Source organism: Rhinolophus sinicus, chromosome 5 (genome assembly GCF_057876585.1).
Source record: "Rhinolophus sinicus isolate RSI-liver-muscle chromosome 5, RSI-T2T, whole genome shotgun sequence".
In the NCBI taxonomy this organism is placed as follows: Eukaryota; Metazoa; Chordata; class Mammalia; order Chiroptera; family Rhinolophidae; genus Rhinolophus; species Rhinolophus sinicus.
Genome location: NC_142505.1, coordinates 110,281,555 through 110,307,744, shown reverse-complemented (window position 1 = coordinate 110,307,744; position 26,190 = coordinate 110,281,555). Strand labels below are relative to the sequence as shown.

General features: G+C 58.2%; 1 protein-coding gene across 6 annotated transcripts; it reads left to right on the top strand.

The window, feature by feature from the left end:
* The first annotated feature begins 3,085 nt into the window (after positions 1 to 3,085).
* AMZ1 (archaelysin family metallopeptidase 1) lies at positions 3,086 to 18,858 on the top strand. Of its 6 annotated transcripts, XM_074313997.2 has the most exons (8): positions 3,086 to 3,852; positions 4,638 to 4,806; positions 9,218 to 9,715; positions 10,305 to 10,472; positions 14,177 to 14,305; positions 14,577 to 14,746; positions 15,162 to 15,338; positions 17,601 to 18,858. In XM_074313997.2, exons 3-8 carry the CDS (start codon positions 9,412 to 9,414, stop codon positions 18,123 to 18,125), a joined length of 1,473 nt encoding a protein of 490 aa, XP_074170098.2. In that variant the 5' UTR covers positions 3,086 to 3,852; positions 4,638 to 4,806; positions 9,218 to 9,411; the 3' UTR covers positions 18,126 to 18,858. The 6 variants fall into 6 exon arrangements, with proteins under 6 accessions (XP_074170098.2, XP_074170095.2, XP_019613135.3 ...); XM_074313994.2 differs by lacking the exon at positions 4,638 to 4,806 and having other exon boundaries at positions 9,485 to 9,715; XM_019757576.3 differs by lacking the exon at positions 4,638 to 4,806.
* Positions 18,859 to 26,190: the final 7,332 nt, after the last annotated feature.

The following is a 26,190-nucleotide window of genomic DNA, read 5'->3' as shown; positions in this document are numbered from 1 at the left end:
TTTGCTGAGTGACTGAATGAAGGTGAGCTCCTGTAGCTGGTGGCCCCAAGGAACAGTCCCAGAGCTGCCTTTTCTGGGCGCAGGCATAGATTGGGGTGGGGGCATTGTCGGCACTCATGGCCCCCACCCCTGCCTGCCCTAAAACCTCGAATCTCATCTTCTCCATTGGGACCGTCTTCGCTGAACTGTCTGTTCTTGTCTGAGCCAAGATGTGTCGCCATGGAAACCACTTGGTAAACATGCCGGCAGGCAGAGGCAGCAGACAGCAGCTCCGTGGTGCCTATTGGAAGAGGTGCTGGGGCCAGCCCAGCAGGCTCTCTCCAAAGACCCCAGCCCCCTGTGGGATTTCTTCTGCAGGGACCCAGACTCGAAGAGAAGCAGGAAGGCCAGGCCACAACGCCTCAGGAGCAGGTGTCCTTGGCACCCTGGCCCATTCTTAAACACCTGCAGTTTCTGAGGCTGGGGCTGCAGGCTGAGGTGCAGGGAGGGCAGGAGGCTTCTCCAGGCCACCCGGATCTGTCTAGTCAGCGGTGGGGGTGGCACCCTTGTCCATCTGGCTGAAAAGATAGGGACCCCACATCATGGCCCATTTCTAGAACTGGCTGTAATGAGATGCCTTTACAAGAGAGGCCTGGGGTCTGAGCCGAATATGTCCTATGTGCAGGGGATGGTGGGCTGACTGGGGCCGGCTGCCTGAAGCCTCGGCTGGCTCTGTTTGGGGGCCTGGCACTGGGCTCCCCCATCTTAGGGCGAGGAACCTTCTGGATGAGCAGGGGGTACGTCTGGACTTCCAATTTCACGTGCTCTCTGGAGGCAGCTGCAGGCTTGACAACCTAATTTCTGTCCATTGTTCCTGTGCCTTGGCCAGCACAGCAGGGACGGGCGGGTAGCCAGGCGGGTACCCCACACGTTCCATGTATAACTAGTTCTAGGCCTGAACACGTTGCTTTTCTTAGGTTCCAGTTCTCTGTCCCCAGGTAACAAACCGGAAAATCCTCGCAGCGACTCGCATCAAAAGTAGGATTGTGAGCCAGAATCTGCTTGTAGGAATTTATCTCAATAGGGCGACGATTGGGTACCTGCGCAACAAAGGCTTATGGGAACAAGACTATCACAGTGAGATACTGAGCAAAATAGTGAGAAACTGGGAAAAATCTACATGCCCCAAACCAGGTGATTCATCCATGAAACAAAACATGGCGCAGGTCAGTGAGGTGCCGGCTGCTGGCTCTGGACAGGAGGGTGTCTCGAGAGAAATGCCCGCAGGACAGAGGCCGTAGTGCAAGTCCCTTAAAAACAGACTTAAATACGGAAGAAAAAAGTTATCTGAAGGTTGTCTGACAAAACGCTGAGAGGTTCCCCCTTTATGGTCACATTACGGGGTCTTCTTTTTGTTATTTGTCAGAATTTTCCAAATCTTTACAATGGACATCTGCTGGTATAGCGTCATTCCCTATCCCTTGAAGTTCTGGGGACGATGGTGACAAATCTCTCAGCCATCCGTGGGGGCATTTCTCCAGAATGAGGCCAGGAGGACAGGGTGGGCGGGCTGCCTGGAAGCTGCAGTCAGCCAGCGGGAGCACTTGCTCAAAGGAAGTACTTATCGTAAAAGTTTGCAAAGGAAAAGGGCAGCTTGGGGAGTCTCCACGTGGGAGTGGTAACACCGCCTTCATGGCTGGGCTCCGCCCTGACCTTGGAGTCCTCTGCTGCGTGGGGTAGTGGCACAGGGTCCTGGCACACTCACAGCTGTGGGCAGAGTGGGGTGCCACCCTCCTGGCCGCTGGCAGGAGGCCACTGACCAGCCATGATGACCTGGACACAGGAGAAAAGGTGGCCCTCATGCAAGGTGTGTGTGGAGACTGAGCCCCTCCTTCCCTCAAGCGAACTCCCCCAGCCCACTGCCCCTAGACAGGACCCCTGGGGAGTGGAATGAGACCTGGAAGCTGGCCATGGCCCAGCCCCAGCACGGTAGATTGCCAGGGAGGGGCTCCTGAGCTTCCAAAAGTACAGGGGAGTGGGGGCTTCTGCTGGGAGGTGGACCCCAACACAGCTAGAGGGGCCAGGAGGTGGAGTCTTCCTGGCCACCCAGGTGACCTTGGGCACGGCCTGGGTGCCTGTCCCCACCTCACCTGTTCACTGTGCCTCCTGAGTCGTAACCCAGAGCTAGTGTAGCTGCGTCAGTTAACACCTCTGTCTGGATCCCACAGACAGGAAACCAGGGCGAAATCGCCCTGCTCAGCCTTAGGGGACTCTGGGGCCCTGCCTGCCGCCCAGTCCACTTCCAGTTACAGTGACTTAAGTTTCCCTCATCCTTGTGCTTCCCAGGGGGTGATGGGCACACCACCAGCCTCAGGTCCTGGGAAGTGGGCTATCAGGAAGGAGGCCTGGTGTCCCTGGGCCTGGGGGAGGGTCCCGGGAACACAGCACTTTCCAGTCTCTGGCTGAGGTGCAGCCCAGAGGAGCAGGGCCCAGTGTACGGAGCCCATCGGCCTGTAGCCGCTGGGCTGAGGGGGGCCAGGCGTCCCTGACCCCAGAAGGGAGCCTCTCGCCTCACCCCTGGGAACGCAGTGCCAGGGCTGTCCCTCAGGGTCCCTCCCAGCTGTGGTGGCAGGGAGACAGTCGGAGGACACCCACTGGATTCCAGCCCCAGGCTGGGAGGGGTCTGAGAACAAAGGGCAGAGCTGCTTCCCACAGGCCCCGCCCAACCAGGCAGCTGCGCCCCCTTAACAGGATGCTCCATTGGTGTGTGGGTTTGCTGTGCAGTGGAATGAACCATCTCTGCCCAGGGGCGAGGGCAGCCCCTACCCCAATCCTAGGACGTTCCCTCTCTGCACCCCTGAGCTTCCGCCCTCGCTCGCTCCTCCTGTCACACCGCGAATCCTGAAAGCAGTCTGGGCTTCCAAGTTCCCACCAGCCATCACCCTCAGGCCTCCCCATGCGACTTTGCCCCACTCCTCCATAGCACGGCCTCGTCCAAGGAAGCCCCCAGAAGCCCCCAGGACGCCAAGTCCAAAGGCCTCTTCCCATCCTGCCCCTCCAGGACCCCCTCCTCTCTGGGTCCCCATATAGACATGCCCCCTGCCCCTCCACAGTGCTTGTGCCTGGTCCCTCCGCGACACCTGGAGGAGCAGACGCGCAGTAAAGCTCTCAGGGCCCACCCGGTGGGGCTCCTGGTGAGGCTGTCGAGGACAAAAAGGACAGTTGCCTCAGGCTTGTTACAAGGCAGAGAAGATGGTACACGTCAAACATTTAGCATGCTGTGCCTGGTATGTAAAACGTTCTGAAAAACATGGTAATTACATTCTCATAGCAGGGCTGCCGCACGAAGAGGGGGTTCCCAGGGGCAGTGACGACACGGCCAGGCTGCGCGTCATATATTGGAGTTGCACCCCCACGTTACCGGGGAACCCTGATGCCAGTGCCGTCTCCCGGGAGCTCCGATGACCTCTCACGTGGGGTCATCTGCCTTTACTTCCCTCACCTGATTAGCTTTAAGATCTCGGGCTCCAACCCCCTCCTCCCCCAGGTATTTCTGGGAGCATCAGGTGCACCCCACCCACCCTGCAGGGAGTCAGCAGAGGTCAGGGTCTGTGAGCCACGTGCGGGGCCCAGGAGTTCCAGCCAGTGCGCCCGCCAGGGGCCCTGCGGTGAGACCGGCAGGCGGGGTGTGGCCCCGGCGCAGAGCCGCCCCCTCTCCTGCCTGGTGGCCTCACACTTGCCTCCCGGTCGCGCCTCGGTCCCTGCCGCTCCGTGCTGACGTCACGCCGGGACCTCCTCGATTTTCGTGGCCCACGCCAAGTGTCCACGCTGTGCTCGGTCCTCGCTGCCTCTGCGGGCTCGTGGGGCTGCGAGGTAGGGGCACGGCGGGGAGTGGGGGGACGTGGGAGGACTGAGGGGGCGCAGTGGGGACCGGCGGAGCCGAGAGGAGTCTGGCGCGCGGCCGGAACAGAGGGGCGCCGGGAGGCTCCAGGCTGCGAGGTGGGTGGGGGGATGGGGGCGCGCAGCGGGGAGCACCGGGGCACGGGGACCCCGACGGGGACCGAGCGGGGACCGCCGTGCTGTGGTGGTGGGCAGCGCCGGCACGCTAAGCCGAGCGCGCAGTGTCCGGGCGGGAAGCCTTGGGTCATAGCGCAGGTCCCTCCGCGCTGGCCCCCAAGACGCCCCGGCGGCGGCGAACGAGCCGCTGCACGAGGCCGGAGGGGAAACGAAGGGCGCACCGGGGCAGGAGGTGGGGAGGTCGCGGCAGGCGCAGAAGGAAGGCTTGGTGCAGCGCTGCGCTCAGCTCCAGGGTTGGGGCTTCCAGGACCGACCCCGACCTCTCAGAGGGTAGGCGGCGGGTAGGGGAGCCCAGAACAGGCCAGGGGAAGGGAGGGGACTCAGCGACCGCTGGGGCCATCCGCTTTCCGGGAAAGGGCGCCGGGGTGCTGTTTGCTATTCTGGCGCTGGGAGCCAACGGGCAGGGGGAGAGCCCAGGCAGGAGGCAAGAAGGCATTTCCTGGCCTGGGCCAGCTGGGTGGGCGGTGGGGGGTGTCCCCTGGGAGCCTGGAGGCTCCTGGAGGGCTGCTCTCCAGCCTCTGGTGTGTTGGGAGCGCGCTGGAAGGAGGGCAGATGTGGGTCCTTCCCTGCCTCTGTCACAGGGAAGGAAACGGTGTCAGGAGTGGAGTTGGTGCCCACGAGTGACAGCAGACTCAACAGGAAGCCAGGAGGCCGAGGGGACCTGCGACCTGTGGTCTGAACCCTCCGTGCCCCTCCTAGCAAATGGAAGGCTTCTGAGAAGTGTGAAACCTCAAACCCTGTACAGCGCAGGTCTGCACTGCAAGGGGCTCTTTCTGCGAGGGGCAAATCAGTAGGTCTGGAAGGTTCCGGCAGACAGCTAATGAATAGCTCCATGCAGCTCCTGGCATGTTTTGTAAAGCGCACTCAGTGACAAGAATCAGAGCGTCCTTTCTTGCCCAAAGGCTGGGGCATCTGTCCAGGCAGATGGGGGAACTAGGGTCCAGGCTCCAGGCTGGAGACAACCCACCCTTGCTCGCCTGGCCGGTCAACCTGCCCTTCCCGCTGGCAGACCCTTCCTGGGGGAGGAAGTGGCCAGGACATGCCCTTTCCCGGCTTTTGGGCAAAACAGAGGCTGAGAGGACGCTGCAGGCTCCCCAGAGGAAGGGCTGCCTGGCTGAAAAGTTTGGCAGTGGCCCCAGTATCAGTAGGGCAGGGCAGAGACACCACTGCTGTCCCACCTCGACAGTTAGACCTTCTCTGCTTCTGAAACCCCTTTAGCATATTAAGAATTTGGGCTCCCGTGTGAGTCATGGCTTTGCAATGGGGGCCAGTTACTGCCCAGCCATGTGACCTGAAATAGCGCCTGAAACGTCACAGGGTTGTGAGGCTGGAATTTGCCAACGCAGTGGAGCTCAGGTGCATGGCAAGTGTCGCGTGCTCGTTAGTGCTGTCCTGCAGTGATAGGCAGAGGAGAGTGACAGGCAGTGGCAGAGCCCGAAGGACAGCCGGCAGCCTGGTGTTGGAGGTTTCCCTTCCGCGCACCCACCATTGCCAAGATTAGCAGGTTGGTGAATAGTGGAGAGGGCTGGCCCTGACTGCGGCTCCCTCCGGTGGCACCCGGCTTCTGGGACACGGCCAGCTTCTGCGTGACGAGTCTTGTGCAGAAATGACCTAGCAGAATAGAAGGGTCAGGCGGGAGTGACCCAGAAAGATGAATGAGGCCACACAGGCTTCTTGAGAGGAAATGCTGTCCGGGCAGATGGACGGCCACGTCTGGACCCAGAGAGAGTAGGACCCATGTGGAAGGACGGAGAGGCTCCAACAGCCGTGTGCTGGGTCTGAGCCACCAGCCCAGGCTCGTCCAGTGTGGACCTGGCCGCTTCTTCCCTGCTCTCAGCGCTTCTCAGGCGGCTGTGGCCAGAGGCTGTGAGCTGGGGCAGGCGTTGTGGGGTTTCTCTGGGTGGGTGTCCTACGTGGATGTTCCAAACACACATGTGCTCTCTGTGGAGCTCGTAGGTGTGCAAACAGCTGTCCCAGGGAGGAGGGTGCCGAAAGGAAACGCTGTTCTCCAGGTGTGTCCCGGGGACCCTGCAGTGGACCTGTGAGGTCAGAACCATTGTCACTGTCCTGAGACGTTATTTGCCCCCATGAGTGTGATGCTGACGGAGGCAGGACTGTGTTTTTGTGTGTCACACACTTCTCGGTTTTAAGTTCAGAACAGGGAGTATTGGGAGATAGAGTGCACACAGGCAGGAGCTCTTGGGGGCCCCTAGGGGTGTCAGTACAGGGGACCCTACGACCAGAGAACTGCAGCGCTGGCTCCTGGCTGCCTCCTTTGCAGATGCTGCCATGTCTGGGGTCCTTCCGTCGCAGGGTCTGTAGTCACTGGTTCCCCTGCACGAGCCTCTGGCGCCCTGGAGAAGCTGCCTGCTGTGGCCCTTCCCATGCCACGTGATTTGGTTCTCTCTGAACTGCTGAGATGAGCCTGAGGTTTACAGTTTAGGTCCAAGTCAGACCTGGGATGGATGTGGCGGGGTCTTTGAACTTTTGGTAAAAAGGCATTTCTCATTTCCCGAGGCTTGGCCTGGGTTAGAGGTGTTTGCTGGCAGTGGCGCCCCTGAGTGGGTCTGGGAGGTGGTGAGGGGAGTGGGTGTTGGCAGGAGTTGCTCCTGCACACGAGGGCTACTGTCCTAGGAGTCGTGAGAACCGTGTCTGGATTCTGCCGAGCTGTGCAGCCCTGGGCATGTGGCCTCCCTCTCGGAGCCTGTCTCCTTGGCTATAAGACCGGTGAATCCTGGTGGCTCCGTTTCAGCTGGTTGTGAGTTCAGATGAGGTGTTGGATGCAAAGTCATCTTGGGGTTCACGGGACGGCGGCCTGTGAGGAGGGTGTCGTCTGGGGCTGGTTCGGGCCTCCTGAGGACATCGGCCCGTCTTGTTTTCTTTTGCTTTAGAAAGCTGTGACACGGACCCTTCCGGTGTCCAAGCACACAATTTATAGGCTACGCTGAGTTACGGAAATAGTGGTTCCTAGGCAGCTATGATACTAGGGAAAAATTTAGAGGTGACTGTTGGTGGTTAGGCCTCTCACTCCAGCTCGGTGTGGTGGGGGTGTTGGTGAGTGGAAAGTCTCAGAGGAGCCAGGAGCATTTGCGGGGGTCACGTCACCTGCCTCCAGATACAAAAATAGGCTGGTGAGATGCACGAGGTGTCAGGTGCTCAAGGCAGCTCTGGGTGCAGGGTGGAAGTCGGGCAGGCTCTGGGCACCTCCTCCTTTTTGCTTGGTCCAGTGAGCTCTGGGCCAGGAAAGCAGGGGGTCCTGCCTCCACACCCCACGACGCCCGGCGGGACTAGACACATATCCTAGAGCGATGAAGCCCCGCCTGGAGCATGGTGGGGATTCAGGGCTCTTGGTGATTATTTTTGTTTGCTGTTGATTGACTACTAAGAATTTCAGGGGCTGAGGGGGTCGTAAGTTGGCATGACCTTTCTGGAAAGCAGTTTGATGATACAAATCAAGATTCCTTAAACATCTGCACAGACTAGCTTCTCTTCTGGGAATCTATCCAAGGAAATGGAAACACAGGGTTATGTACCAAGCTTTTCATCACGGTGTTTTGGGGAAGCTGTTACAAAATGGCATTTTTTTATAGAATGTTTAAGGATTTGGGAACATACTCATAATGTACTAAGTCAAAAGGATATGATTGCACATGTAATTGTATCTTAAATTTGTAAAAAAAATTATATGCAGAAAGCAAAACCTAGCTCTCTGTGTTGGGACAGATCTCAGTGGGCGTTCAATCCTGGCCCGCCCCTTATCGAAGCCAGCTCTTAATTCTGGAAAACTGTGTATGTATATACATATATATGTATATAATATCCTGCAAAAAGTTATAGCTAGATAGTTTTCCAGAGGAGAGTTGATGAATTCTATATACCAAATCTCCCTCTCTATGTATCTATGTATATGTATTTACATACACAGGTGGACACACATACATGCGTATGTGCATATGAAGTGATTTTCCGGGTGCACGTTTTAAACTGGGGTTGGCGGAGGGAGTGTGGCTATTTCCTCCCCTCTACTCACAGAAACAAGGCCCAGTGCTGCTGTCCAGCTCCGGCTGGGAGGCCTCACTCTCCTCTGCAGAGAGGTTTTGCATACCTGGCTTGATGTTCTAAATCAAGAGCCAGCACGTACTGCTCTCTTCTTCTGAGCCCCCTTTTCTCTGCGCTTTGCACCCTCTTCTCCCTGGTTTCTCGCTTGCTCTTTCCTCACCCCTCCTTCTCTGTCCCTTGAGGATCCCCCACCCCATCTAGGACCCCTGCCGATCATGTGTCTTTGGACCGAGACATAACACAGAGTCCACAGCAGGCTCTGTGACCAGAGCCAGCCGTTCACTGGTAGGTTTGCAGGGTGTTTCTGTCCCACACACAATACGCCAGTCCCCACGCCCAATTCAGGAGGAGAATTCCAGTCTGTAAGGTGACTTGATCACCGCACTCCCAGCCCATCTGTCCCTCCATGGCAGCTTCTCTCCTGCCTGGTCTATCCCAACAGCTAAAGGGCTCTTTCTTGCTTTGCGTATCTCTCCATTTATAGCGTTCCATGGTTGGCATGTGTGCCCACCCCTAGGGAGTGCCCAGGAAACTTCTGGGTCTGGGCACCATGGGGGCTGTCTTCCTCCCCACATACGCTTGCCTGGCTGGTCAGCCTGGCCACGTGGACTCGGGGATCATGGCTGCCTCTCTTGGGCACATGGGCCCTGCCAGGAAAGCTTGTGGCTGGGATCTGAGGTGCGGGGGGCCACGGGTGATGGTGATCACAGCGGGCCTGGAGCAGCCAGTGTCCTGCCTGGAGGGGCCCCCTGGTGGGTGGTCTTCCTGTTGGGGCTTGGACAAAGTTAGGGGGGGGCAGTGGGTGTTGGGCTGCTGTCCTCACCAGGCCTGTGGGCCCCTCTGTGGGGTTCCCGTAGGGCTTGTGGCCTAGCCACGTTCTGGGGAAACACGTGTCCGTGCTGTGGGGAAGGACCCTTTCCATACTGGGTGCTGGTGAAGGACCCAGCCTGCCAGAGGGGGATGAAATAAAACGGCATCCTTTGGCTCTGCTGGGTGGAAGTGCAGTGTCTTGGGGGGCCCGGGCTCCCTCTGACAGCCCCATGAGGCCCCTTACCCCTGTCTGAGAACAGGCCTCAGCGCTCAGCGTGCATGTCCCCTGCAGGGCACCGACGGGCGAGAGGTGTCCACGCCACCGTTCGCTGTTGCTGAGAAGGCCCAACGCCAGGCAGAGCCGGCCCCCAGTGTTCATCTGCAGGGAGCCCTCGGGAAGGTTCTAGACAAGATTGTGGCTGTCCCTGTCCCCTGGGGGTTCATGGGCTGCAGCAGCTCCGCCCCTCCTGAGTGGCCAGGCCCACCATGCTGCAGTGCCGGCCAGCCCAGGAGTTCAGCCTCGGCCCCCGGGCCCTGAAGGACGCCCTGGTGTCCACAGACCCAGCCCTGCAGCAGCTCTACATGTCTGCCTTCTCCCCGGCTGAAAGGCTCTTCCTGGCCGAGGCCTACAGTCCCCAGAGGACCCTGTTTTGCACCCCGTTCATCTACACGGCCTTCGACTGGCTCCTCAGCCGCCCCGAGGCCCCCGAGGACTTTGAGACCTTCCACGCTGCCCTGCTGACCAGGAGGCGGGGCCCCGCTCGGAAGCATATCTACCTACAGCCAATCGGTACCAGGGTTGGGGGGCATGTACCCCGTGTCCCAGAGGGCTGGGGGCACACAACTGGGTGAAGAGCTGGAGGGCATGTCCTGGAGAGCTGGGGTCCTAGAGCCATCAGGACCCCACTGTGGAGACAAGGGCGTGAACTGAGCACGGGGTGTCTACCTGGACCCCAGGCGGGGCCTGAAATATGGTGCTGGGGGGCTAGGGATTGGGGGCCTCCTGTCCAGCTGCGATTGTGATCACTGGTCTTCACCTGGGCATTGGCCTTTGTTCCATTTTCCTTCTTATTATTTTACCTTTTAAAAAATGATGTGCTTTAATGTCTCATTTCTGTGCCTGACTCACCACTCTTTAAAGGCAGGTCCAAGTCAGCCTTTTTGGTCTAGAAGCTGGTGCTAGGGTGGGATTCTGGGGTGCTGGGCACCCTGGGGGGTTCTGAGGAGTAGGCGGGGCCAGCGAGGGATCCCTGAGTGCTCGGCACCCTGGGGGGGTCTCTGGGGAATAGACGGGGCCAGCGGGGTATCCCTTAGTGTTGGGCACCCTGGGGGGCTGCTCTGGGGAGTAGGCAGGGCTGACGGGTCTGCTCTGCCCCCAGATCTGAGTGAGGGGCTGTTGGGCAGCGCCCTGCTGGCCTCCCTGCAGAGCTGCACGGAGGCCTTCTTCCTGGGCCTACAGGTCAGGTGCCTGCCCTCTGTGCCGGCCGCGTCCATCCGCTGCTCGTCACGGCCCAGTCAGGACTCTGACAGGCTGCAGCTGCACACAGGTGAGTGTGGCGCAGGCTCCTGCCACCCCCACTCGTCAGAAGGTCTTTTCTGGACGGCAAAGGTGGGAGGAAGGAGCCCAGGAGAAGGAAGGATTGTCCGTCCCTCTTGTTGGTGGGAAACATCTATTTCCCAGCCTTCTGACCAGGAGGACGAAGATGAGGGCTCCTTCCCCACCCAGGAGTGTGTGCAGACTCGACCGTACAGCCCAGTGTCTGCCAGGAAACTCCAGGGCACGCAGAGCCCGGAAGCAGGCTTGGGTCAGGCCTTCCAAGGTCTAAAAGAGCCCCCTCCCCTCCAATCCCTGGGGCCGCTGGCAGCTGGAGAAAGGGAGCCGGCTTGGGTGGCACAGGTGGGCTGGGCACTCAGGTGTATGAGGCCCAGACTCAAGGTGAGGGAGGTCCGCAGGGTGGGCTGGGGCGAGGGGACCGACGGTTCCATCTGTGTGGGAGGTGCTCAGCCGCCGTCTGCCTGCACACACTGCCTGCGCCCGTGGCTTCCTGCCAGTCCTTCCTGCTCGCCTCTCTACCTTCTCTTTCCTGTGTTTTGCCCATGAGTTATCCTCTCCACTTACTCTCTTCAGCTTCACCCAATCCGCTATTATACCGTGTGTCGAGTTCCTAATTTCCGTTACCATAGTTTTTCAGTTCTCTACTTTCTACTGGATTCTTTTTCCAATTAGCAGCGCCCCTTTTTTATGGTTTCCAGTTCCCTGCTAAAATGTCTGAGGTCAGCATTTCCATCCATGAACACAGTGCTTTTCGTCCTGTGTTGGGTGATTCCTGTTTGGCAAGCTGGTGCCTGCCTGCCGTCTCTGCCTCACTGCGCGTCTCGTTTTGGTTGTTAGCTGGAGAACTTACTGTTTAACTTTTGAGGAGTCGAGGCCTGGGATGACATGACTTTTCTCCAGGCAGGAGTTTGTTTCCGGGTTGACAGGGCGTCCTGGCTGGGATGGGTGCCATCTGATGGTGGCATGTTCCTTTCTGTGTCCCAGGCTTCAGGTTTGGTCACTCTGAGACACCTCCTGCTCACTGGGAACAGCCTTCCCCCATCCCTGAGGGTCTGGAGTGGGGCCCAGAGAGCAATGGTGGGCCGTGGCTCGTGCCCAGATGCAGGGCCTGGGGCTCCCTGCCTGTTGCCCCCAGTCTCCCCACCCCTCCTGTCCTCCATGACGCATGCAGTGCCATCACGCCTGCCGTGGCTTCCACCTGACTCGTGCCTCTGACAGACTCAGGAGATGCCAAGTGTCCGTCCTAGCTGCCCCAGGAGCGTACGAGGTACCAGTGTTGCCTCCATGCTTTTTACCCCCACCTGCTGAGTAAGCCAACGGCTGCCCCGACCCACACTTCAGGGGCTGCACGGAGTCTGGAAGGGTCAACAAGCAGGTACAGCCCAGAGGTTACGCTGGGTTAAATTCTGGCGGTCAGATCGGCTTGCTTTAGATCATTCTACTAGTTTCCTGGGGCTCGTGACAACGTGCCCCAGGCTGGGTGGCTTAAAACAACGGAAATGAATTGTCTCAGAGACCAAGGTGTCAGCATGGCCGTCCTCTCTCTGAAGGCTCCAGGGAAGGGTCCTTTCTGCCTCTCCAGCTTCTGGAGGCCCCGGGAGGCCTAGGGTTCCCAGCTTGCAGTTGAATCACTCCAGTCTCGGCCCCCGTCATCACACCGTTTCTTCCCTATGTGTCTGTCTCCTCTTATAAGGACACCAGACTTACTGGATTAGGGCCATGGTAGGGACCCCCTCTTAACTCGATTACATCTGCAAAGATCCTGTCATACGGGGTCACGTTTCAGGTACAGGAAATGAGGACTTCAATATGTATTTTGGGGGACACAATTCAACCTATAACTACCATCATCGTCACCTTAAGAGCTGAAATTCCTTGGCCTTTCTTTCAAGACCTCAGCCACTCACTTCCAAGGTCACACCCTAGACCTGTGCTGTCCAGGGCAGCAGCCACTGGCCACGTGTGGCTACTGAACACAAAATGTGGCTGGCGACACGCGCTATGCATTAAGTGCAACATGCACATGGGGCTAAAGATTCAGTATGAAAAGCAGTGCAAACAAGCTTTTAATTTTTAAATATTTGATTACACGTTAAAATAATATTTTGGCTACTTTAGGTTAAATGAAGTAATATTAAAATCAATTTGATCTGTTTTACTTTAAAATCAGTAAACTTTAGAATTCAGGTGCACATCCAACTCATCCGTATCCCTCTGGACAGCAAGGCTGAGGCTGTGTGGCCGCGTCGCCTGCCGTGGGGATTTCGGCGTCTGAGTCACCAGGCCTCCCTGACTGCCCAGCTCACCTGTCTAGTGAGCTCCCTGACTAACGGGCTTTGTCCATCAGGCACCACCTGTGGGTCCCCACCTTCTTCAGCCCCGATCTGCCTCCTGTCCTCTGGTCTCATGTTGCTTCATCATATCTCTCCTGCCCTCCTCCCCGTCCTGTGCACACCTGGGGCAGGCCAACTCCCATCTGCATGGCAGCTGTGGAAAAACGCACCGCCGAGGGGTCTCTCACATGCGTGACCATGAGCCCAAAGGGGTCCGCGCCCCTGCCCCTCACGGCTCCTGCTCCTTTCCAATGTTGGCCTTGCTTCCTTTTGGCAGAGGAAGTACAATCAAAGGGGAGTCGCTCCCCGCCCTGCAGCAGGCCGCCCTGCTCCCACACCCTCACCCGGCCCCCGCCCATCCCAGCGGACCTCTGCAAGCTGCTATTCCCATCCACACCACTCTGCCCACACGCTCGTTCCTTTATCTAAAGCCCTTGGAACACGTCTCTCGCCTTCTCTCTGGGTTGCGTGGCTTCCTCGCCCTCCTTGCTCCATCGCTCTGAGACCCTGTCCCGGTGTCGCCCGCGCTGGCCATTCCGCTCCGGGCTCGTCCTCACTGGCCCCTGCTCCAGGCTCAGCCCCCGGCCTCGGCCTGTCTAGCTGCACCCACACCCCTGGGAGCTGTACCAGTGCCCTCCACTGCTGTCACAAGTCACCGCAAACAGAGGGCTAAAGAACATTCGTTGTCATACGGTTCTGGGGACCACAATCCAGGGGTCGGCAGGCTCTGGGGAGAGTCGAGGGACCCCTCCACCTTGGCTTGTGGCTGAGCCCTGCCCTCTGCCTTCACAGTGGGCAGCGCAGCTCCCTCAGGGCTCTGAGCTCCTGCCTCCCTCCAACCAGGAACCTGGTGCTGTCCTTGGCTCCGCCTGGATGATCCAGAATAATGGTCCCATTTTAAGGCCTTTAATGTCATCACAAAGTGCGTTCTGGCACGCGAGGGACCATTGTGTAGGACGTGGGTGTCTCTGGGGCTGTCAATCAGCTGGCCAGGCAGCTTGTCCCCCCTACCGCGTGGCTGCGGTGGCGCTGTCCCTCTGAACACCAGACTCGATGGCCCATGTTCTCTCAGGTGTCCTCACTCTGATGGCACTGAGCACCCTGGACACACCTTGTCCACCCAGCTCTCCTAACAGCGTGGGACACGGAGACCCTGAGGCCCAGGCCGGTGATCCCCACTCCAACTGTGCTGCCCGGCTGCTCAGTCTGACCGTTTCTCACAGTGTCACTAGCTCATGTCCGACTTTGGGAAGGGCTGGTCTGAGGCAGAGGAAGAAGGGTGACAGAGTGTGTCTGCTCTGGGCCCGGGGCTGGGACACGGGGTCACGGCCTCCTCCTCACGTGCCTCTGCCACCCATCCCAGAGGGTATCCTGGACTTCCTGAAGAACAGCAAACCGGGAGACGCGCTGTGCATGCTGGGCCTGACGCTGTCCGACCTGTACCCCTGCGAGGCCTGGAGCTTCACCTTTGGCACGTTCCTCCCGGGGCATGGTGAGCTGGCATCCCACCCTGGGCACAGGCGAGGGCGTGGAACCCCTCCTGGCTGTCACCCGAGAGCCCCATCCTGGGGAACGTGTGTGCATGGAAACAGCTGCTCTTGAACTTGCAGCCCCCGTCCAAGCCCCTCAGGCTGCAACTCTGCCCCTTGGTCGCTGTCACGTGGACATGCTGGCAGGGCCGGGCCTTCAGGACCTGGGTGGCTTTGCCCCTGGGCTCCTGAGGCCAAGGCTGCCCCTGGAGCCTCCTCTCACTGCCTCCCCAGAGGTGGGCATCTGCAGCTTTGCCCGGTTCTCGGGGGAGCTCCTGAAGGTGAGGCCCAGCGCCTTGGATCCGGCTGGGGCACAGGTAGTGGCAGACGACCCCGAGACCACCCTGCGGGACGAAGGCCGGACCCTATGCTTCAGCACCCTGGCGATGGTCCAGTGCTGCAAGGTGGGCCTGGAGGACGGGTGCAGGGGCGCTGCACAGTGGTGGGAGGAGATGGGAGCAAGGAAAGGCACCAGCGGGAGGCCTGGGGGTGCTGGAGAGCTCCAGGGACCAGACAGGACGACACGAGCGGATAGCTGTTGGGCCGTGTCCAGCCACTTACACTGTCTGGTCCTCCCAATGACAAGGGAGATCGTTCACTTCAGCGACACCAAGTCCTTTGCCTAAGGTCACACAGCTGTGAAGTGGCAGGGTTGAGATTTGAACCCGTCTGTCTGCTTTCAAGCTCCACACCAGATCGCCTGCGTCCCTGCAGCCCAGAGCTGTCATCCACGCCCTGTGTGGGCAGTGTGGGGGCGGGAGGGGCTGCCCTGGGTGGTAGGGGTCAAGGCTGCAGGGACAGTGGGGCCTTCTCCCTCAGGTCACATGCCACGAGCTCTGCCACCTACTCGGCCTGGGGAGCTGCCGCTGGCTACGCTGCCTCATGCAGGGGGTGCTCAGCCTGGACGAGGCCCTGCGACGGCCCCTGGACCTGTGTCCTATCTGCCTGCGGAAGCTGCAGCACATCCTGGGCTTCAAGCTGGTGGAGAGGTACAAGGTGAGCTGGGCTCCTGGCCTGCAGAGCGGGCACCCCAGGGAGTCAGTGGGAACGGAGGGGTGTCGTTTGTAGATTTGTGTGCTGGGGTGGGGGTTGGGAGCTGTCACTGTGTCAAGCTCTCCGGGAGTTACTGGCCTCACCGGCAGCACGTAGTGTCCTTAGGCCGGGGCAGGTAGCACGGTGCAGGAGGGACAAGGGGCAATGGATTGTTTCCGTCAACAAGAGCCAGGTCCACGGAGCACTGCTCAGTGCAGGACCCTGTCCTGGCGCTCAGCTCACACGGGATCTTGTATCGCGAAAGGGCACACGGGTGGTGTGGTCCCCCGCGCCGCCTTTTCTCTGCACGCTCACTGCCGCCCAGAGGAAGGGCAGGCCCCTCGGGAGGAAGCCGAAACAGACTTAGGGGACAGCAGTGGCGGCCAGCGTGGCCACGCCGCCCTCTCCTGGCGGCACGAGGCACCGCCGGGCTACAGTACCCGCGGCCCCAGGAAGTGAGTCAGCTGCTCCACTGCAGGTTGAAACCCTATCCTGCGATAGGTTTCATAGGTTATGAACTCAGAAATTTTACTCTGAGTTCATAGTTCAAAGGCAGTGGGTGTTTATTTTTATCTTTAAACCCACCTTTGGATGAAAACACTGATTTTAAAATAAAGGCAAAGAGGCCTATCACCAAGTAGCTTCGGCTTAATTTCAAAATCAAAAATTTTAAGCCAAAAGCTTTAAATGAATTCCACCGTATTGGAGGTTCCGGAAGCCCATTTGTTCCTCTTGGAGACAGGCAGCCGGGTCTCAAAGTGTGGGTTTCGCTGACGGTCCAGGTTTCGGTGATGGTCCCAGTGCTGAACTCAGGTGCGGGTCTCAGACTCGGTGCCTCTGGGCCGGGTGAGGACTTGCATTTCTAACAGGTTCCCAGGCGCTGCTCGGGGACTCCACTTTGATACCCTCTGAACTAGTGGGCCGGGCATTTCCAGGTCACAGGCTGCCTCCTTGCACGGCTCCAAGGGGAACAGAATACAAGGAACGTGGAGGAAGTGGCCTGCCTATTGGAGTGGGGAGCCCAAGGTGGAGGGCTGCAGTGAGGCGGCGGGTCCTCGAGTCACAGCTGCAGAGGGGCTAACGGTGGTCCTCATGAGGTCAGAATGGGCACGGTCATCAGTGTCCAGGCAAGGCTGTCTGTTGTCACCAGTGCAGTGTCAGAAGGAAGTGGCTTGTGATCCTCTCGGTGCATGTGAGGTAAACAAGGTCAGCCTCAGGTCTCAGAAAGGGCTGGATTCTCATTTCTATCCTTCCTCGGGTCTTGTTCACCCATCTGACACGAACATCCAGGCCTTGTATGCCCTGCCCTTACACCCCTGACCTCTGACCCAGGGAAGCCTCTGGACCGCCCTGGAGAGTAGCCCCTCCTTTCCACCTAGAGAACTGCCTGAAATGTCAGGCCCACTCCCTTTCCCCACGGAAGCCTCATCCATGTGACTGGGGGGGCTCTGAGGATGAAGGGGTGCTCCACCCCCGAATGGGGACGAGGGCAGCTGTCACAGCCATGCCCCTCGGAGGAGGGGAGGCCTGGCAGGACCCTGGCTGCCCGTGTGGACCCTGGCTGCCCCTGTGCCCCTCGGAGGAGGGGGAGGCCCGGCAGGACCCTGGAGCTGCCCGCGTGGTCCCCAGAGCCTTGGTTAGTCCTGGCCATTGGGTCAGCTCCTGAGGACTCTGGTAGTGACAGTGATGACCGAGGACCTGGACAGGAAAGGTCTCTGCTGTCTGTTCGCACCAGGTGGCCCTGTGCTGGTGACAGCTGTAAACACAAAGCCTTGATACGTGGAGGCTGCCAGTTTCCACGGTGTGACTACTGTCACCACGGCCGGTTTCTGGCTGTCACTGAAGGCAGCGTTGGGCAGAGCAGCACATTTTTGTGGTCACCACACAGAGAGGCGGGGACAACCCAGAGCAGTGGTCAGAGGAAAGTGCAGTGGAAACGAGGAAGTGATTGGAGTTTGGGGCATTTATTCCCTTTGCTTTTAATATAATTTGAAAGTTGAATTGTAAACTCTGTGTAATTTAACTTTGACTGACGGCGGTTGAGCAGCGGGCTTGCGAGGCCCAAGTCTGTGAGTGGGCTCCTGCGAACTGTTGCGTCTGGCTCATCTCAGAAAGTGCTTGTCAGGACTCTGCGTCACGAGCCCACCATGTGCCTGGGTAGCTGGGGACAATGGGGTCCCCTTGGCTAAGTGAGCAGAGAAAACCGCCGGTGTCTCTCCCTCGCAGAGACTGCACACCTGGACACAAGCGGTGGCAGGGATGCTGCCGGGCCAGCAGGCGGGGGAGCCGTCCGTGTCGGAGGACAGCCCGCCGTGCAGCGCGGACTCAGGCCTGTGCTGTGACAGCGACTCGGAGCCTGGTACCAGCATGTCCGAGCCCCTCACTCCCGATGCATGGACCCACACCTTCTCGGCAGAGCTGGAGCCCCAGGACGGGCTGGACTCCCTGACGGCCTCGGAGGCCATCGCAGAGCACAGCCGGTGGCTGGCGACGTGCATCCAGGCCCTGGAGAGGGAGGTGACAGAGGAGGAGCTGGCACGGGTGGACAGAGCTGTGGACGCGCTGGCCCGCTGGGAGATGTTCACGGGGAGGCTCCCGGCTGTGCGGCGGGACCGGGCCTGCGGCTCACACGGCGCAGGGCTGCGGAAGGTGCTGGGGGACAAGCTGTCCTCCCTGAGGAAGAGGCTGAGCACGCGCCAATTGTCCAGGGCGGACGCTTCTCCCTGTCGTTGGAAGGCCGAGGACAATTAGCCCAGTGCTGTGTCCTGTGCAATGTCTGCCTTTCCCTAGGACGCCAATGCCTGTCACTGTCCAGTGACCTAGGACGCTGTGGGTCCCCAGGGGTAACGGGGTGGTGTCTCTAGGGAAGCTGAGGAAAATCTGTCTTCAGACGGCTCTTAGGCCCTGTGTCCTACTGACCACTTGCTCCCAGACCCCACCCCAGCCTGGACGTCACCATGGGTGGAAGGAGGCAGGGGGCCGCGCTATTGCCAACTTGGCTCCCAAGGCCCATAGCCGGGGTCTCTCCTCGAGGGAATCGGGGGCGTTGTTTCTACCTCCAATGTCCCCCCACAAAGGGGTGCCTTCTGCCTGCTGACAGCAATCTGGTCCTTAAGGACTTCACGTGGTGTCTCCGAGAAACTTCTGGATGGCCACCACCCACTGGAGGGTGTGCCACGGAACTCTGCCACTTCTTTTGACAGTGTTGCAGGTGGGAAGGTGGGCAGGGCAGGGCCCCACCTGCTGTAACTTGCTGGTGAAATAGGCAGTTGCCTCTTGGGACAGTGTCTGACAAAGGTGGCCTGGGATCTGGCCAGTTAATGTTCCTCATGCCTCTGTCTGTCCTGATTTCTTTGTTTCGTTCTAGCCGCTGTTCTCTCAGCAACTGACAGAACTATGTTAGCCTCCCTTTAATTTTTGTCAAATTTTGCTGCCGTCATTTGAAGCTTTTATGTGCATACACATTTGATTGTTTTCCTGGTGACTGGACCGTTTTCACTCTCAGTGCCCCGTCTGCCTGCATTGCAAGACTCCCAGGCTGAGAACCTTCTGGTCCCGACAGAATTCCTATGGCGCGATGAGTGGGTCACAGCTACTTTTCCCATCTGGAAAGGGGCCGCTCACACGTTTTGTGGGTAGCTTATACAGTTTTGGAGCCTTCTATGAAAAATGGTACAAAATATAAATGTAGACGTAGGAGGGGCCCACTCACGCAAGGCAGCCTGAAGCTCCTTGTGCCAGCAGGCAGGAGCCCAGGACCCGTCCCGGAAAGACGCGCAGGGTAAGTACACACTGGACTCAGCGAAGCACAGATGCAGCTCTTTGGTCCCCACTTCTCTTCTGCATGGCTTCACAGAGGCAGCACAGTGACCCAGAGGTCACTGACAAGAAGGGAGCTGACGAGCTGGCTCAGCAGAAATGAGCCGGGCCGACCTGCTGAGAATGTGACTTGGGAACAGGCGGTCAGGGCCTGGCGTTGGTGGTGGTGGGGGGTGTCTATGGCCGTGACAAACCACCCCAACAGTCTGTTTAGCTGGGGGCTCTGTGATGCAGGCAGAGCCTGGCCAGAGGGTCTGCCTCCAGGCTGGGTGCTCGGCCAGGCCTGAGGCCCCAGACCTGTCCACACGGCCCAGCTTCCTGGCGGTTGGTGGCTGGCTTGCAAAGGCGGGGATCTGAGAGACAGGCCGAAGCGGCGTAGCCTTTCATTACTGGGCCTCAAAAGTCCTGGAGCCTCATTTCCACAGCCCTCTACTAAGGTGGTCGAGAGGCCCACCCAGGTTCGCGGGAGGCTGGCAAGGGTGTTGAAGGACAGGCAGGATGGGAAAACATTTAGGAAAAACCTGCCCCAGTCATTGTCGACGGCTTGGACTGGCCATGACACCTGCCACATACTGTACTGCCCCGAAAATAAGACCTAGCCAGACCATCAGCTCTAATGCGTCTTTTGGAGCAAACATTAATATAAGACCCGGTCTTATTGTACTGTAATACAAGACCGGATATTATATAATATAATGTCATATGATATGATATGAGACCGGGTCATATATTAATGTTTGCTCCAAAAGATGCCTTAGAGCTGATGGTCGGGCTAGGTCTTATTTTTGGGGAAACAGGGTAATCTCACCTGTTCTCCAGTTTCCTGCTGTTTCCAAAGAGGTTAATCACTGGAAATATGTAAGATTAACAGAGGTGACGGAGACACACAGCCTGGCTCAGGCAGAGGGAGGGAGCTCAGGGGACACGTACCATCTATCTGTGCCCATGGCCCTTGGCTCTCAACTGTGACGAGTGTCCCAAAAAAGCACTCTGAAGTGGGAAGGAACACCCACTGACAACAAGAACCCCCTCCATGGTCCTCATCAGCTGCAGATGGAGTGTGATTCTCTGAGATAGCTGCTGGGAGGGACATACTGAAAAGAAAACTTTTAGGAACAGAGGTTCTTTTTGTAAACGTACTAAATCAACTGCTTTCTCGGCTCCTTATCTGTCCAGAGACCCCGAGATTCAGAGGACAAACCTCCAAGCTTGCTGACGGTCCCTGCCAAGAACTCACCCAGCTCAGGGCACCAGGCGGAGTCGCTTGAACGCAGCTAAAAATACTCTGGGGTCACAACCTCATCTACTGCTGTTCGTCTGTGAGACGGGCCAGAAGTCTACAGGAGCCTCCCAGAGCTCAGACCCACACATCCCAACTGCATTTTGATTAAGGGGGTTGAGAAACGCGGTCCCGATCTAAGGTGGCAAGTCCTCTCTGGCAGCCCCAAGTTCTTGCTTCCTGGCCTGTCATTTCTCCCTTTTCCTCCCCAAGGCGCAAACTCATCATTAGATGAGAGGAGAATCATCCAGAACCTTCTTCCCCTCCCCCACCCCATGTAAACCCTGTTGAAAGTGAGTTTAGCACGAGACCCTGCTGCCGGCCCCGACATATTCAGAGCGTGGGGCTGGGAGGAGGGATGTGGTCCTTCTAATACTGTCCCATGGGACAGCTGATTCAGACCTTTCTGGGAGGAAAGGAATCTCCAAAAGCGCTTCAAGGAAAAAAATAAACACACACTGGCTTAGCCAAGCAGCTAATGTTACAGCTAAGAGTCCAAATTTAGATCCCACCAAGTTCAAAGGAGAGGCTATAGCACTCCAGGGACGCACACACACGGAAGGTCCCGCACGGGGCCACAAGGAGCCGCTGTCCAGCCCCGGTGAGCAGAGCGGCTGCTGGGCCCACATCCCTGCAGGACAGGACAGCTCTTTCTACAGACAAATGCCACCTCTGAGCGGTCCTGAGGCCCGGGAATGTCCCCCTTCCTGGGCAGATGTCCCCTCCCAAGCTGCGGCCCAGGAAGCCCACACTGAACCCAGGCTGCCAAGCTGTGGGGCGGAAGTGCAGACCCCGGGGCTCCGCGTCTCAGGAAAGCACGCTGTGAAGTCGGAGCGGGAAGGAGGCACTCGGCGGCTGGAGACCTGCTCTGCCTGGGGTCTGGGGGACACCCTCACTCAAGACTCCCTGGAGGGCCCAGGGCTGGGTGGGCGGCAAGCGCTGGCCACGATGCCTTTTATGCCAATGTAAACAAAGGCGGGGCTGCTGGGCTTGTTTGTGTAGAGGGTGCATCCCCAGCAGGAATATCTGCATCCTGTGCGGACAGAGGACCAGGGAACCTGAGCTGCGGCCGCCTCAGCTGCGGCCGCCTCAGCCTGCCGGTCAGTGGGGCCTGTGCCCCTGGCGCCTGACCCCCACCCCAGCCTGCTCTCCCACTCGAGTCTCCAATGGACCCGGCTTGGTCCTGCTCCGTGTGTTGGGGGTGCTGAACACAGAGGAAGCCGGCTTCAAGGAAACTGTCAATCTGCGGCCCTCAGAATGACAGGCTGGGGACCCTCACACTGCAGAGCAACTCAGGAAATGCCCCTGCTTTGCCGTAAAGAACCGTGGCTTTGAGAGCTGCTGGAGGAATGGCCGACAGACCCCTTCCCCTTCCAGCACCGTCTGGCAGCACCTTCATTAATGAGGACCCAGAATAACAGATTTACTTTTGAACTCAGCTTCTCAGGTAGAGGCAAATGAAAACAGCTTATGTCAGGGGTTATTTTAAAAAGCAATTTCCAAGTAATGTCCTGGGGCCACTATGTATTCAGTCCAATCCGCCCAACTCCATGATGACCAGGGGTGACCCAAGACTCACTCATCAAAGAGGCAACTGAGGGGCGGCCGGATGGCTCAGTTGGTTAGAGCGCGAGCTCTCAACAAGGTTGCCGGTTCAATTCCCGCATGGGATGGTGGGCTGTGCCCCCTGCAACTAAAGATTGAACACGGCCACTGGACTTGGAGATGAGCTGTGCCCTCCACAGCTAGATTGAAGGACAACGACTTGGAGCTGATGGCCCTAGAGAAACACACTGTTCCCAATATCCCCCAATAAAATTAAAACAAACTAAAAGAGGCAACTGCCCTGCCCCCTTGGCCACCAAAGCGATCATCCCTGTGAACATGTGCAAGACCATGCAGTGTCCTTCCTACCACCTCTGAGATGACACGAAGTCAACCTGGTTCCACGTGAGCCGCCCCAAATGGCCGTGACCCGAGCATTTTAATCACGGCACTTGTCGTATTAAGCTGGGCCTGGCCTGGAGTCACCGGGGTTCTTGTCCCCTCTTCCTCAGGGGGCCCCGTTCCCCTCACAGGCTCTGGCCAGACCCCTGCTCCCCTGCCCAGGGCAGCTTCAATGTCACTTCTCGGCCGAGGCCAACACGCTTTCCTGTTGGTTCCACTGACATCCTCAGTACCGAGCTATGTGCTTTATGCACCCACACTTGTCTGTTTAATGGGTCTCTCACTGGCCCACGATTGGGGGCTCAGGAAGCTGTGTTCGCTCACCACGTAGGCGCACACTCACCTGCCACGTGGCCACGAGGTCAAAGAGAGCAGAAGGTTCCCGGGCGGCCTTGACCTGGTCTGGAGCCGCCTGGCAGCCCGCTTCCCTACGCTCAGACTTTTAGCAGCAAAAGGCGATTTATTCTCACCGTTTCTTGCCACACTGTCTAAAGTGTCAAGTTCTGAAGGGAGTGTCACTGCCACTTGGCCTGTCACCAGGAGGAGCTGCCGGAGCAGCTGAGGCATGTGGCCGGGGGCAGCTGGGCGGGCAGCACCCATGGCTGCCCCCTCCCTCAGCACCTGCTCCCTGTCTCAGCCTGTGGGGGGGGGGAGAGAGGAAGCTTGGCCCTCGTGGTTAAACAGGGGAGTCACAGAAACCAGGGGGCTGAGCCAGGGCCTGTGCGTAGAAAGGAGCCCCTTCGGGTCACAGGCAGGAGCGCACAGGGGCTCCATCCACCTGCCCTCAAGCCACAAGCAGGAAAAAGTGTAGGATGAGGGGTAAACAAAGAGACGTCTCTTTTATGTCCGTGGCATGAAGCCCCGGCATCTGCTGGGAATGGCCTGGGCGGTTCCCGAGTGCTCCACGGGAGAGGCCCTGGCGGTGGGGACAGTGGCGCCCTGCTGCCACCCTCACACCTGAGGCAGGGCAGTACTGAGGCCCATGGGGCTCGTGCGGGAGGCAGAGGTCAGCATGGTGACTTACCTCCTCTTTCTTCCTGTCCTTGGGCTGGCCCCTCGCTGTCCTCGTCTCCCCGAAGTGGCTGTCTGATGCACAGCTCGTTAGCACAACCCCGGCCTGTCAGACTCAGAGCAGGAGCGAAGCCTCAGAAAGGGACTATCCTGAGCTGCAGACTGCTCAGCCCCGTGGCAGCAGCTTCATCATAATCACGGGAGCTTCAGTGACGACTGTACTGGACGGCCTGAGCGGCACCGTTCCTTTTCCAAAGTCCGGAAGCTAAGTGGAAATGCACACCTGCCTGTCAGCGTCTCAGTACTGGGATTGCGGATGACTGATACACAGAATATATTCGGTGACATTCATGTTTTCTGTAATGCTCATACATTACATTTTCATTCTCAAAATTAACATATGCTATAAGCCTGAGTTAAGAAAAAAACCTTCAGGGAAGAGGATGAAATTCTAGAAGCCTAACTGAAAACAGGATTCATCATGTGAATTTAATACAGAATCCCTACGGGGCCCGCTGGAACCCACTAGTAAGGCTGCTGGTACTGCCACTGTGTGGGGCAGCTTTCCCAGCGAGGCACTTTCTAGAAACGGATGTCGTGCTGCTCTCCACACCAGGGTCTCCTGGAGACTGAGCCTTGCTGATGTGGACAGGCTGGAGTCTCAGCTCACTTATCTGCACCCTCTCTAAGCTCCTCGCATATTCAGGTCATTCTGCTGGAGGTGGTAAAAATACCTTATTTACCAAACTGAGTCACTTCATAGATGCGTATTCCATTTCTGTGTTTCCCAGGGTCAAGTTTTTGATACGTTTGATGTGATACAACAAAAAGGCTAGTTTTTTTTGTTTTTTGTTTTGGGAGGGGGCATCACTTCTATTTATACTAATATCACCTATAGAATTTTTTCTACCTGGACTATAGGTCAGCATCGCCACTCAGCCGCTTTCTTGTATTTCACCCATGCTACAGGTCTGGACGTGTAATGGTCACTAAGTTGGAAAATGACCGAGTCTGTGGAGTAAACACTGGGTAGTCCATGAGACTGGCTGCGGGAGCCGGCATCTGCGAGGACAGGTGGGGACAGGACGACGGAGAGCCCGAGATGGTCACAACCCACTCACCTGACTCCTGCTCGGTGGCCTCAGCACATGGCATGAGTGCTACACACGCAACAAAACCTGAAGGAGACCTCTGCTTCTGGAGGCGCCTGCCCCAAGCATGCACGCCAGGACCCACGGTCACTCGCTCTTCCATTCTGGAGACCTCACTGTCCAGCTGCAGTGGGGACATTAGGAGCTAGCCTTTGACAGGTTGCAACACACCAGGGAAACAGATGTCATCATGGCAAATCTTAGCGGATTTATGGAAACCGTTATCTATCAAACATGCTGAGTGAACCACTGCAGCCGGATAGCACAGTTTGCATGTCACGAGGTCTATTCCCCCAGGTGCACGGTACTCAGGGATGGGGGTCATCAGCGCACGTCAGCCCGTCCCGGGCAGGGGGGTACTGCAGCGAACCTCTAAGAGAGGTGCTGTGATGGGACACTAAACGCTAAAGCCAGAGGCCACTGCTGCACCGTCCCCTCCACAGGGCCGCCCCGCAGTGGGCACGGATGCAATGCGGCCACACATCAGGGCGCTGACGAGTACTGTGGAGCACGCAGCCCTGAGCTTCCTGGCTGCACCTGTCAGCAGACAGCCACAGGCCAGTCTCAGTTGGTTTGAATGGAGTTAAAAAAAAGGAAATTTGCAACGTTTTAAATAATTTGCTTAACAGGTCAAAAAGTAATTAAGATTCGGAGATGGACAGACTCAACAGAAATTTATTCCACATTTCTTCACAAACAGGCTTGTTAAAGAATCTAATGGGCAAACTCCAGACAGGAAAGACAATGGCGGAAACGGGCAGTGTGTGTAGGAGGGACGATCATCCACATGCCCCACCCTCTCCACCCACCATCCAGCCAGGGCAGTGCGCGCTCTGCCCTCCTGCCTGCAGGTGACTCTAGGAAAGGTGTGGCCGAGTCTGAGCTCCAGGACCGGCTCTGTTAGCCCGACAAAGGGCAGGTCTGGCTAGCTTTGTGTGATCCCAGGCTGAGTCTTAGACGACTGGGTGGGCACTCACCTTTTTCTGAGGGCATTGTGATGGATGGTGCTGGGGGGACCTTCTGCGTCACCCCCAGGCTGCAGGAGGCTTTGACGGGAGCCACTTACTGAATAGAGGGGGACCCCAGGGTACAGCGGGACGTGGCACTGTCGGGGTGCTGATGTGGCAGCCCCACAGGTGCCTCCAGTGCTCTCAGACCTGGGGCAGTAGCACTGACCCGCCTCGACCCTCTGGGGCAGAGCCTGCAGACACTGGACGGGGTGTCCGCAACGCTGGTCTCCATCCTCCTTTCCCACACATTGTTCTGAAGCTGGCAGGGAAGGCAAACCCCTGAACGAGCTCCAGCACTAGGGCAGCTGGGCTTCAGCAGCCTCACCAGCTGGGATGCACAGTCCAGGTGGACAGAAATGGTGGCCCAGAGCAGCCCAGGCTGCAGCCCGCAGAGCACTCCCCTTGACTGAGCACCTGTGATTTGTTCATGTGGGTGACACACGTCAGCTTTTACAAAGACAAGAAGGTGCCAGAGTGACAGGCCTGAACAGCCAGGACGAGGCAGGAGAGGAGAGCCCTTCCCCACCATCGCAGCCTAGTGCTCTGCCAGCCCGCGTCCTCTGACCCACATGCTGTCCTGTCCGCCGGCCCAACAGGAA